General features: G+C 36.8%; 1 protein-coding gene across 3 annotated transcripts in view; it reads left to right on the top strand.

Moving 5' to 3' along the window:
- Positions 1-12,230, top strand: part of SBF2 (SET binding factor 2) — a 467,005-nt gene that overhangs the window by 88,439 nt on the left and 366,336 nt on the right. For all 3 annotated transcript variants that reach the window (XM_025848643.2, XM_025848644.2, XM_073882924.1), the window contains exon 2: positions 9,527-9,612. In XM_025848643.2, the coding sequence (XP_025704428.1) occupies positions 9,527-9,612 (86 nt within the window). The remainder of the gene's footprint in view (positions 1-9,526; positions 9,613-12,230) is intronic.

Here is a 12,230-nt window from a genome sequence, read left to right on the forward strand (position 1 = left end):
TGGATATTCTACAATTTGCTTATTCATTTACCTGTTAATGACCCTAAATAGTCATAGTTTTTGATGCTATGGCATATGGTATTTTTTATTTTAATTTTTATTCCTAGTATATAGAAATACAGTCAATATTTTTATACTGACTCTTTGAGGTCTTGCTAAACTCATTTATTCTAGTGCCTTTTTTTTTTATTTCTTAGGATTTTTTTACAAGTTGTTTGCAAATAAAGACAGACAGTACAGTGTTGAATAGAAGTCACGATAGCAGACATCCTTTTTCTGAATCTTTGTGGGTAAACATTCAGTCTTTAACCATTAAGTATGATGTTAGCCGTAGGCTTTTTATAAATCCTCTTTATCTATTGAGGAAGTTGTATTTGTGCTTTGCTGAGGTTTTTGTTTTGTTTTGTTTTTGTTCGTTTTTAATCATGAATGGGTATTGTATTTTATCAAATGCTTTTTCTGCATTTATTGAGACAGTTCTAAGGTTTTCCTTTTATTGTCTGTTAATATGATTTATTTATTGATTTTAATGGTAGTACCACATTTTCTTGATTTCTGTAGCTTTATTATAAGTCTTTAAGTCAGGGAGTGTAAGTCCTTTCCTGCTCAATTTTGATTCCGCTCCCTGTACTTTCTCCAGTATGAGGGCCTAGATTGCTCCAGCAATTTTAGTTCTTGTTGCGGAAGTGCTGTCCTTGCTCTTCCATTTTTAGTTGCTGTTTTTTTTTTTTTTTTTTAAGATTTTATTTATTTATTTGAGAGAGAGAGAATGAGAGAGAGAGAGAGAGAGAGCACATGAGAGGGGAAAGGGTCAGAGGGAGAAGCAGGCTCCTTGCTGAGCAGGGAGCCCGATGCGGGACTCGATCCCGGGACTCCAGGATCATGACCTGAGCCGAAGGCAGTCGCTTAACCAACTGAGCCATCCAGGCGCCCTTGTTTTTGTTTTTTAAGAAAGAGGGAGAAAAAGGGGAGGGGCAGAGGGAGAGAGAGTATCTTAAGCGGGCTCTACACCCAGCGTGGAGTTGATGGGGGGCTGGATCTCACAACCCTGAGATCATCACCTCAGCCGAAATCAAGAGCCTGAGGCTTGACAGACTGAGCCAACCAGGCACCCCTCTCCATTCATCTGTCAATGGATGTTTTGGTTACTTCCACCTCGTGGCTATTGTGAATAATGCTCCAGTGAACACAGATGTGCAAATATTTCTTTGAGATCCTATTTTCAATTCATTTGGATGTATACTCGGGTGTAGGATTGCTGGATCATGTGATTCTGTTTTTTATTTTTTTTATGGTTTTTAAAGATTTTATTTATTTGACAGAGAGAGACACAGTGAAAGAGGGAACACAAGCAGGGGGAGTGGGAGAGGGAGAAGCAGGCTTCCCGCAGAGCAGGGAGCCCGATGTGGGACTCGATCCCAGGACCCTGGGATCCTGACCTGAGCCGAAGGCAGACGCTTAACGACTGAGCCACCCAGGTGCCCCTGTTTTTTATTTTTTGAGGAACTTCCATACTGTTTTCCATAATGGCTGTAATCATTTTACATTCTAGACAACAGTGCACAAGGGTTCCAGTTTCTCTGCATTCTCACTAACATTTTTTATTTTTTGGATTTTTGATAGTGGCCATCCTAATCTGTATGAGGTGATATGATTTTGATTTGTATTTTTCCAGTGATTAGTGATTTTGAGCATCTTTTTTATATGGTGTTAGCCATTTGCATCTCTTCTTTGCAGAAATGTCTATTCAGGTCCTTGCCTATTTTTTTTATTGGATTACTTGGCTTTTGTTGTTGTTAAGTTGTAGGAGTTCTTTTATAAAAAAAAAAGATTTATTTATTTTAGAGAGAGAGAGCACAAGCAAGGGAGAACAAAGGGAGAGGGAGAGAGAGAATTTTGAGCCAACTCCCTGCTGAGTGCAGAGCCCAGTGCAGGACTCCATCTCACGACTCTGAGATCAACACCAATGCCAATACCATACTATCTTGATTACTATAGCTTTGTAATACAGTTTGAAATCAGGGAGTGTGAGGCCTACAGCTTTGTTCTTTCTAATGATTGCTTTGGCTATTTGAGGTCTTTTTTTGGTTTCATACAAATTTTGGGATTGTTTGTTCTATTTCTGTAAAACCATTGGAATTTTGATAGGGATTACATTGAATCTATGGATTGCTTTGGGTAGTATGGACATTTTAACAATATGGAAGAACTCTTCCATTAGTGAGTGTGGAAAACCTTTCTATTTATTTGTGTCTTCTTTAATTTCTTTCATCAGTGTCTTGTAGTTTTCAGTATACAGGTCTTTTATCCCTCTGATTAAATTCATTTGTAGGTATTTTATTTTTGCTGTAACTGTAAATGGGATTATTTTCCTAGTTTCTCTTCCCAATAGTTTTTTTTTTTATTATTAGTGTATAGAAATACAATCAATTTTTATGTATTGATTTTGTATCCTGCAGCTTTTCTGAATTTGTTGATTAGTTCTAACTTTTTTTGGTGGAATCTTTAAGGTTTTCTATATATAATATGTCCTTTGCACATAGTGACAATTTTACTTCCTTTACCAATTTAGATGCCTTTTGTTTCTTTTTTTCTTGCCTAATTGCTCTGGCTAGGACTTCCAATACTATGTTTTAAAAGTGGCAAGAGCAGGCATCTTCATCTTGTTTGTGATCTTGGAGGAAAAGCTTTCAGCTTTTTACTGTTGAGTATGATGTTAGCTGTGGGACTGTCATATATGGCCTTTATTATATTGAGGTACATTCCCTCTACACCCACCTGTTGAGAATTTTTATCATAAATAGATGTTGAAAAGACCTTACTCAACTTATAATTGAACGTTTTGTACCAATCTCTCCCTGTTTTCCCCTACCTCCTAGTATAATGCTTAGTGAAAAAGCTACACAGAAAAAGACAAATATGCTTCATTATTAATAGAGCTAAAGAAACTTTTGTTTTTGCATGTAAATAATAATAAATTTAGTTTGAAATGTGTTAGCCAGTCAGAAAGTCCATACTTAAATTCCCACAGTTTTTCATGAATATCTTAGCAGTGTTAAATTTTAATACTGGACTGAGTATAAAGTTTGCTAGGTGTATAAATCATTTAAAAATCAAAGTCATTGTGAGAAGAAGTCTTCATGTGTGCATCCTGCACTTGTAGACAATTTTGAATTGCTTTTTAAGCCATTAAAGGATGTCAGCTTTTAAGCTTTTTCTTTTGGATACTCCCTTACTTCTTCTTATTTTTTTTTTTGGATTCTTGAACGTTTACGTTTCTCATCTTTGGGCTTAAATGATGCTGCTAGTACGTCAAAATAGAAGTAAGAAATAGCTCTGTTCCAAAATGTGGAATTTTTTAGTTTGGAATTTTTAAGTCTGTCTCTGATTTCATTAGACTCATGACCTGATTTCTAAACAATATAGTTTTCTTTCCTCATCTTTCCTGTCATTATACTGTGCGTACATCTGCCCTTTTATTTGCATTTCAAAAAACCTCAATTCAAGTTCTGAATATTCTCACAGCAAGTTTTATCCTTCTCTCCTTAGCACCTAACACAAGACATGACATAGTGTTATTGTTGAATAAATGAATTTATGTTATAGTTTGCTTGCCAGCTTTTATGGATTTGTTCTCTTACCATTCTGTGTGGTTTCCTAGACCAGAAAAATTGGTAGCTTGTTCTAAAACTTCAGGTATGATCATTGCTTTCTGTGGCAGATCATTCTGTTTTTTTGATAATTGTCATTCTTAGAAGGTTCTTTCTTTATGTTGACTCAAAAATAACTAAAAAATAACTCAAAATTATATCTTTGGCTCTAGTCTGTTTCACTCCATCTTCTTTCATGTAATAGCTCTTCAGGTATTTGGAGCACAATATTCTCTTATGCCCTTCCTACTTTTCCTTTTAAATTTTCTGACTAAATCTCTTAATGTAATTGTTTCCAGATCTTTAACCAGTTTGAAAGAGCTGATCTGTCAAGGGGCTTGTTACAGTGTATTCTGATTTGGATTCTTTAGTGACAAGTAATACAGACCTATTCATTCTAGCTTGAGGAAAGGATATCATAAAAATACCTCCAGAGTTTGGTGATAGACATTATGGTGCTGCCAGAGTTTACTGGAGGTAGAACTTAGCTGTACAGCCTTTCTCTTGTGGCATCTCTGCTTCCTTCTACATATGTATATTCTTTACTTGTTTCTGCTGGCAAGTCTGCCTAGAGTTTCTTTTGTTCTATAACTTGGGTTTTACACATGACCCCCTGTGCTGCCTGACCTTTCTCTACATCATAGCAAGTTGTTTTCTTTGTTTTGTTGTTGTTGTTGTTTTGTTTTAAGATTTTATTCATTTATTTGACAGGGGCGGGGAGAGAGAGAGAGTGAGCAAGAACAAGCAGGGGGAGAGCGGCAGAGGGAGAGGGAGAAGCAGGCTCCCCACCGAGCAGAGAGGCCCATGTGGGGCTCCATCCCAGGATCCTGGGATCATGACTTGAGCTGAAGGCAGATGCTTAACTGACTGAGCCACCCGGGTGCCCCCATCATAGCAAGTCTTGATACCTTTTTTTTTTTTTTTTTTTTACTGCTTTAGTCTCATTTTTCCTAATCAAAATTCCTTCACAGTAGGATTTGATTTGTCTAGCATACCTTTTACAGTCAGGTCATTCTGGTCAAAAGTTGCTTGCCAGTTTATAGATGCCCTTGCCCACCCAATAGTCCCATTTATTTATTCAACAAGTATTTTATTAACTACATAATAAATACCAGGAATTAGTCTAAGTGCCTAGGATACATCAGTAAACAAAGTAGGACAAAAATCATTGTTTTCATTCTAGTGAGATGAGACAGACAAGTAACAGAAAATATAATAACCAAATAAAGGATTTAGTAGTTTCTTTCTGGCTGGTGAGAGGAGTGGTAGGATTGTATGTTCTTGAATGTGACAGCTGCTCTTCCTTGAACTGTGAGTCATGCCATCTTTGATAGAAAAGGGTGTGAGCAGATGGACATCATATAACAAGTCTAGTGTAGGTAACCTCTGGTCTGGTTGTTTAGGTAAATGTATCACAGAAAAAGACTTCGTGAATTATATATTAGAATAGCATCTCTCAAAGTTCAGAGTCTATATTAAACCAAGCAGTATATATTTTGTACATCTATACTCTAAGCACACGTAGAAGGCACTCAAATAACTAATTTTTGTCAGTTGGTACAAACAACAAATAACAAGTATCCTGTTTTGTGTAGAGCAGAGTATTACATTTCTCTGCCTAATCGATCCTTACTCAGTCAATAGTTCTTCTGTAGATATACTTCCTTTTTAAAAAAATAAAAATTTTTTTTATTTATTTGACAGAGAGAGAGAGATAGCGAGAGAAGGAACACAAGCAGGGGGAGTGGGAGAGGGAGAAGCAGGCTTTCTGCCGAGCAGGGAGCCCAATGCAGGGCTTGATACCAGGACACTGGGATCATGACCTGAGCTGAAGGCAGACGCTTAACTGACTGAGCCACCCAGGTGCCCCAGATATACTTCTTCCTTATAGCTTCTGGCAATGCCACACCTATAGTATATTAGTTAGCAACCCCAGAGAATACGTTGGGCTCTTCTGGGGTCATTGGCCAAAGCTAGAAGAGTCACTTTGTCAGGGGGGTGATGGATGGTTGGATCATCCTGGGTCACTTACTAATCTTTGTGGCTGAGCTAGGTAGCCCACAGCCCTAGCAGGACCCAGGGGAAAATGGGTTACCAAGCATAAAGGAGGGAAAAGTATGCCTGACCCACACTAGTATTTCCTCACCCTTCCTAAATTTGTTTTGGATTGTTTGTCTAGCATATATACTTTTTTCAAAGAAAAGCATTTCCAAGTGTGCTGGTGTCCTGCTGAACATCCCCTTTTAATATATTAACTACATTAGTCATCATATTTCTTAATTTTATGATGGGGTAGGAGACTAGGGACTGGAAAGAAAACATTAAGGCACTGATTAATAACTGCCCCTTCCTTTTCCAGTTTAGCTACATACAATGCAGTGGACAATCACAATTTTGTCTGCCTAGCACCTCTCCTTTGTAGGAAGTGGTCCCCTTTCTTTTGAGGAATTTCTTCCTCCCCAACGCAATAACTCAGCCCCACTTAATATGCGGGTGCAAATAAGAACTGCTTCCACAGCCACTCTGGTTGACATGTTTTACTTTACTTCTGGACACAGGGATCAGTCCACAGTGGACACCTGACTCTAGAACACTCTTCCCTCACTGTGGCTTGCTTCTCAATGTAAAATGCCTTTTTCTCAGCATTCTTACATACAACCAGTATTGCCTATAAGTGTCAGATAAAACATATAAACTAGGAAAATGAGTTTAAATATTCAGACTAAATGCTTAAAAATCAAGAAACAAGAATCAAACAATGTTCGTTTACTTTTTGTAAGATACCTTCATAAGTTCCTCAAAAGTTGGTAGCTGCAGCAATTTATATATTTGAAAACCAAGTTATTGTAGCTCTTTCCACATTTTATTTGTAGTGAGATATTATTTTACCATTTTTATTTGTCATTTTCTAACCTAATTTCCATTTTCAGATAAATTATTATATAACTGAAAATCATATCACTCATGAGTCATATTTCTATGTGCATTTAGAAATGTTATATCAGTATTTCAAACTGAGCTTTCATGTTATTGAGACACTGCATATTATTTTAAAATCAGTAAATATGTTACTTCTGAAGAGCTTTTCAAAGTTATACTGCTGCCAAAGAAGAACTTTTAATCTCTCAAATTGATAGTAATTAAAGCAAACATGTTTAGAATTACCATAGTTGGTAAGAATGTGGTGAAAATGCTAGTTTTTTTTTTAAAGGTTTTATTAATTTTTTTGACAGAGAGAGACACAGCAAGAGAGGGAACACAAGCAAGGGGAGTGGGAGAGGGAGAAGCAGACTCCCCGTTGAGCAGGGAGCCTGATGCGGGTCTCCGTTCCAGGACCAGGGGATCATGACCTGAGCCGAAGGCAGACGCTTAGCGACTGAGCCACCCAGGCACCCCACTAGTCTTATACTTAAAGAATTTACAGAATGTAAAAAGACTGTTGAATGTCTCCTGGTGGGCCCTATGGCGTTGTGCTAGTTGAAAATTTTTTTCATTCTCTTTGACCCAGTAGTTGTATATCTAAGAATTTTTCTGGGGAAAAGGGAGGTGAGCATAAAGATTCATATAGAAAGATGCTTTTTGTAGCATTATTTATAATAGTGAGAAGCTAGAAAATGTATGTTTAACAGCAAAGGCTTATTGTGAAATACTGAGTAATAAATGAATAGATAAAGCTAGAGTTTAGTGTGATGTTAATTCTGTAGAAAAAAAAATACATGTGTACAAAAATACATGTGTACACAAAAAAACTTGGGATAAAATAGTCTGAAATATTAACAGCAATTTTCTCTAGCTGTGGAATTACGGGTGATTTCTTCTTTATATTTTTATGTATTTAAAAAATTTTCTACAGTTAACATTTATAATTTTTTTTAAGATTTTATTTATTTGACAGAGAGAGACAGCAAAAGAGGGAACACAAGCAGGGGGAGTGAGAGAGGGAGAAGCAGGCTTCCTGCTGAGCAGGGAGCCCGATGCGGGGCTCAATCCCAGGACCCTGGGATCATGACCTGAGCCGAAGTCAGACGCTTAACGACTGAGCCACCCAGGTGCCCCACATTTATAATTTTTGTAATTAGTAAAAATTAATATAAAGTATTTATTGAGCCTAAAATACATTACGTGTCACTCTCAGAACTGAGTAAACAGTATATGGATACCTTGTTAAATATACGATAAATAAGATGCATTTATCTCTGTTTGAAAATACAGGGAGATGTGAGTTGAAAACAATTTCTGTCAGTATTAACAAATTTATTAAAATTAACATTTAACTCAGTATGAACTAAATGCCAGGTATTCAGGATGCACTGTGCTTGGGGATACAAAGATGGTACCGAAAGAAAGAAAAAGCTTGTTGTCATTTCTTCTAGAAAGTTTTCCATAGTGTTCTCTGCTATGCTGGGTTAGGTTCCCTTCTATCCTTGTACTTACCATAATATACTGAAATTATCAGTTTATTTGTCTGTACCTCCTAATAATTATGAGTTTCTTGAGGATAGGGGCCATGTCTTTTTTATTTGTTTATCCGTAGTACTTAGCAATTTGTTGAATTAGCTCTGCTTGCCATGTCAGAAGTGGTTATGTTCGAGGTGGATTTTGAAAAAGTGCCTGTGATAAACCCCTTTTAATTCAGGTTTACTTTGAATGAAATCTTTCATTCCCCTATAATGACGGATATATGAGGAGTTGTTATACTGCAGCAGTTGTTCATTTAATGGAGAATGTTTTTATTTTGCCTTTTTCAAATGTGACCTCATTTTTACAACACAGTACTGAGTCCAGTTAAATGAATTAGACTTTTTATTTATCTCTTAAAGATAAAAATTTGGCCATGAAGTGATTGAACTCTAGATGAAGGCCAAGGGGGAAGTTGAATTCACAGGGAGAGGGTGATAGGTGATGGTGGATAATTTTTTAAATTAGCAAATTGAATCAGGTTTAAAGGCTCCCTTAAGGTAGGTGTTGTTGCTTCCGGTATTAGGTCAACTGGGACAACATGTAAAATATGCAAGCACCCCATACTCTTTAAAAAGTATCTTAGCAAAAAGTAATTTAGATCTAACATGTACTTTCCATCCCTAAGTTACTCACAGATTATATCTCCACTGTTCAATTATAAATTGATCTATTCTTTAGAATCACAGGATGATTTTACAACAATGATATTATAGGCTGGTGGTTTTCATCCAGGGGCAATTTTGCCCCTTTTTCCCAGGACACTTGGCAATGTCTGGAGGTGTTTTTGGTTGTAATGACTTGGCAGTGATAGTGGGTTGAGGCTAAAGATGCTGTTAAACTAAATATCCTAGACAGGATGAGCCCTCCCCTGCCTCCCAACACACAACAAAGGATCACCTGGCCCAAAATGTCAATAGTGCTGATGTTAAGAAACCCTGCTTAGACAATTGTCCAGTTCTCAGGCCCACTCAAAATCCTTATTTTACCTGTAATAGTGCTTATGTACCCCATAACTGAAGCACAGTGCTAACAGTCCCATTTCATTTGTCACTTAGGATTATTTTGTCTCCCTTGAAGAATTTTTTTTTTAAGTTTCAACTAGAGGTACTGAGAAGATTGCTTTCCTTATTGGGACCAGGAGCAGTTCTCTCATGGTATGGTAGGGGCTCTAGATTTTAATGCCTCTGTTTATTTTTCCTAGCTTTTCATATGTGTCCCTCTTTTGAGAGTCTATAGGATAGGGATTGCTTGTTATTCCAATATTATGTTTAGAAGGTAAATACTTTTATGCCCTTTGAAACTTGAGAATATTTAATATATTTATTCAGCAAATACTCATTTATAAATAAGTATTAATATAATGAGTATTAAGACTTTTTTTGTGCTGTGTAACTAATTCACTTTGATTTTAATAGGGTCAGGAGCAGGTCTGGGGAAAATAATCCAGAGATTTCCACAGAAGGACTGGGATGATACACCTTTTCCACAGGGAATTGAATTGGTAAGTTGGTGTTGCTTTATTGTACTTTTATAATGATACTTTTCTTTTTATTCTACATTTATGGTTATATTTGTTGTATAGTTACTGTTAAATAATCTGGTGATTTACTGTAACATGTTACTAGAAATAATCCCCCTGTCTCCAAGTACAGTAACCTTTGAATATATTGATTCTGGAATGCCTGTTTTGCTATTCTTATCTCATTTAAGCTTCTTTATAATATTAAAGAAGAAGTTAGTGATCTTTATGTACATGGAAGCTGAAAAATTCCTCTGATTCGTTAGTCAAAATCTTAGCCTATTAGCTTCAGTGATAGCGTGTCACTAAACAAACGCTTACTATATTTTTGTCTGAACATTTTCACGTTACTGTTTTGGTGAAAACGAAATGAAAAACAGACACCTCCCTCTCCCCCCTCCAGAGGTTGGTTTAATGATCATCAGTCATGTTCAGTTTGGTCTTGAAGTCACAAATCTGAATTCTTTTTAGCATATGATCTGCAGATTGCTTTATAATAGTGAAATTCAACTGCTTTATTTTTGTCAGTCATTTTAAAGGAGTTTAACGATTGAGCGTAATTTTGATGGCCAGGACATTCTAAGTGATGACAGATCCATGGTGGTAAAATGAGGGGCTGGAAAGATGATTACTAAGGTATTTTGCAATATGACTATAAAGTTTTGTTCTCAAACATGGTGGAGTATGGATATGTGTGTATGTGTGTGTCTATATTTATATTGTGTGAGTGTGCACACACACACACACACACGAGAACTGTTCTTTAAAGTAGTTCTTGTTGAGAGAACATTTGGTATGATTTGATAGTGAAGAGTGTAGGCTCTGGAGGAGATAGACAGCTTACTTAACTTCTTTGAGCAGCAGTGTCTTCACTGTAAAATGAAGATAACGACAATACGAATCTCATAGGGTGTTGTAAAGATAAAATGGGAAAAAATATACAAAGTGCTGAGAACAATGGCTTCCATAAAGTTAAGTGCTCAGCAAATGAGGTAGCTTGTTGATAATGATGATGATAATTGTTTTGTTATTGTCGTTTGTTCTACATGTTGCAGCCTCTCCCCTTCCTCCTCAATCTCCGCAGCAGAATTGTTCGTTCTCTTATTATCATGGGTCAGAAATACCCAGTAGGAATAAAACTGATGTTGAAAATTGTGAATTTTCTCATTCTAGCTAATGACTGTCCATTTCGATAAAAGATACATTGCTGAATGCTTAATTTTGATTGTTACAACCCAACCGTATAAAGAGGGCTGTGGGTTCTATAGACACACAGAGAGGGCAAATCTTGAAGTTTGATATTAAAAATGGGGAAAGAATGTGAGGATCTAAGCAAAAGTAACTTTTTGGAGAGCCCCTTGTTGTCCTTTCTCTTCTCCCTCACATGCATACATATACTTGTAATTGGCCTTGTGGTGTGAATAACCGGGTATTTGCACTAATAAAGCTTTTAAGCCCTGCTTCAGCATCCAAAAGTGATGTTTGAAAGGGGTAGATTTTGGTGCTGTGGACCATTGAGAACTCTTTTGTGAGTTCTTACCCTCATAGCAAAGTGTGGAGGGAAATAAACTACATCATTTTGACAGTGTGAACAGTAAACCACTGTTAAAAGTTTCAAGAACAGCAGACATTATTGGGGCTATTTAGCTATGACTGGGAAGGGATTATTTTTGTGTTTTGAAAGCCAGGGGCATGGACACTGTGATGTCTCCGATGTTTTTCCAGTAGTGAGGGAGAGACCCATATTGATTTCACTACCTAGTAAATGGTATTTTTCCTTTGTGTGACAGACACTTTCATGTTCAGGTGCTATCAGTGTATCTTCAATAACAAGTAGAGTCCTATGCTGCTGGCGGGTGAAGTGGAGGTGCTAAGCGGTAGACAGAACTTTTTCTCACCTAAGATTTCACTAGATGACCTCTTGGCTGATTCTTAGCAAAGCATTTCAAGATTTTTTTTGTGCTGGATTGATATTTAAAAAGTATTTGGTCTGCTAGATTACATTGGAAATTGCTTTATTTTTTTAATTTTTCCATCATTGAATGCAGTTTTGATACTCTTAATGTCTCTTGTGCTTTGTCAAGTACAAAATAAATTTGTTGATCTAATATCTATTAAAGCCCATTTTTAAAACAATAGAATCGTTAACTTAAATTTTTTGTCTTTTTATTATTTATTGCTTTGTGCTATGCCTGATATATTAGAGGCATGCAATCATTCTGCATTGGAATAGCAATAACTTGAATAACTGTGAAATACTGTATAATCCAAAGTAGTCTCAAGACTAGATATAGGCCTAATAAAATTTTAGTCTAATTGAAGGTGATCTCGCTCAGTCCCTAAGTGGGTTTTTTTTTTTAATTTTATGTATTTATTTTATTTTGACAGAGAGAGAGAGAGCACAAGTAGGGGGAGCAGCAGAGGGGGAGGGAGAAGCAGGCTCCCTCCGGGGAACCTGATGCGGGGCTGGGTCCCAGGACCCTGGGATCATGACCTGAGCTGAAGGCAGATGCTTAACCGACTGAGCCACCCAGGCGCCCCTCTTAAGTGGTTTGTTGAGTCCAGGGTGATCATGACACTATTCCTGTGATTTACAGGGA

This window comes from Callorhinus ursinus, unplaced genomic scaffold, assembly GCF_003265705.2.
Source record: "Callorhinus ursinus isolate GAN/ISIS: 27379988/994484 unplaced genomic scaffold, GSC_fseal_2.0 scaffold49, whole genome shotgun sequence".
Taxonomy (NCBI): domain Eukaryota; kingdom Metazoa; phylum Chordata; class Mammalia; order Carnivora; family Otariidae; genus Callorhinus; species Callorhinus ursinus.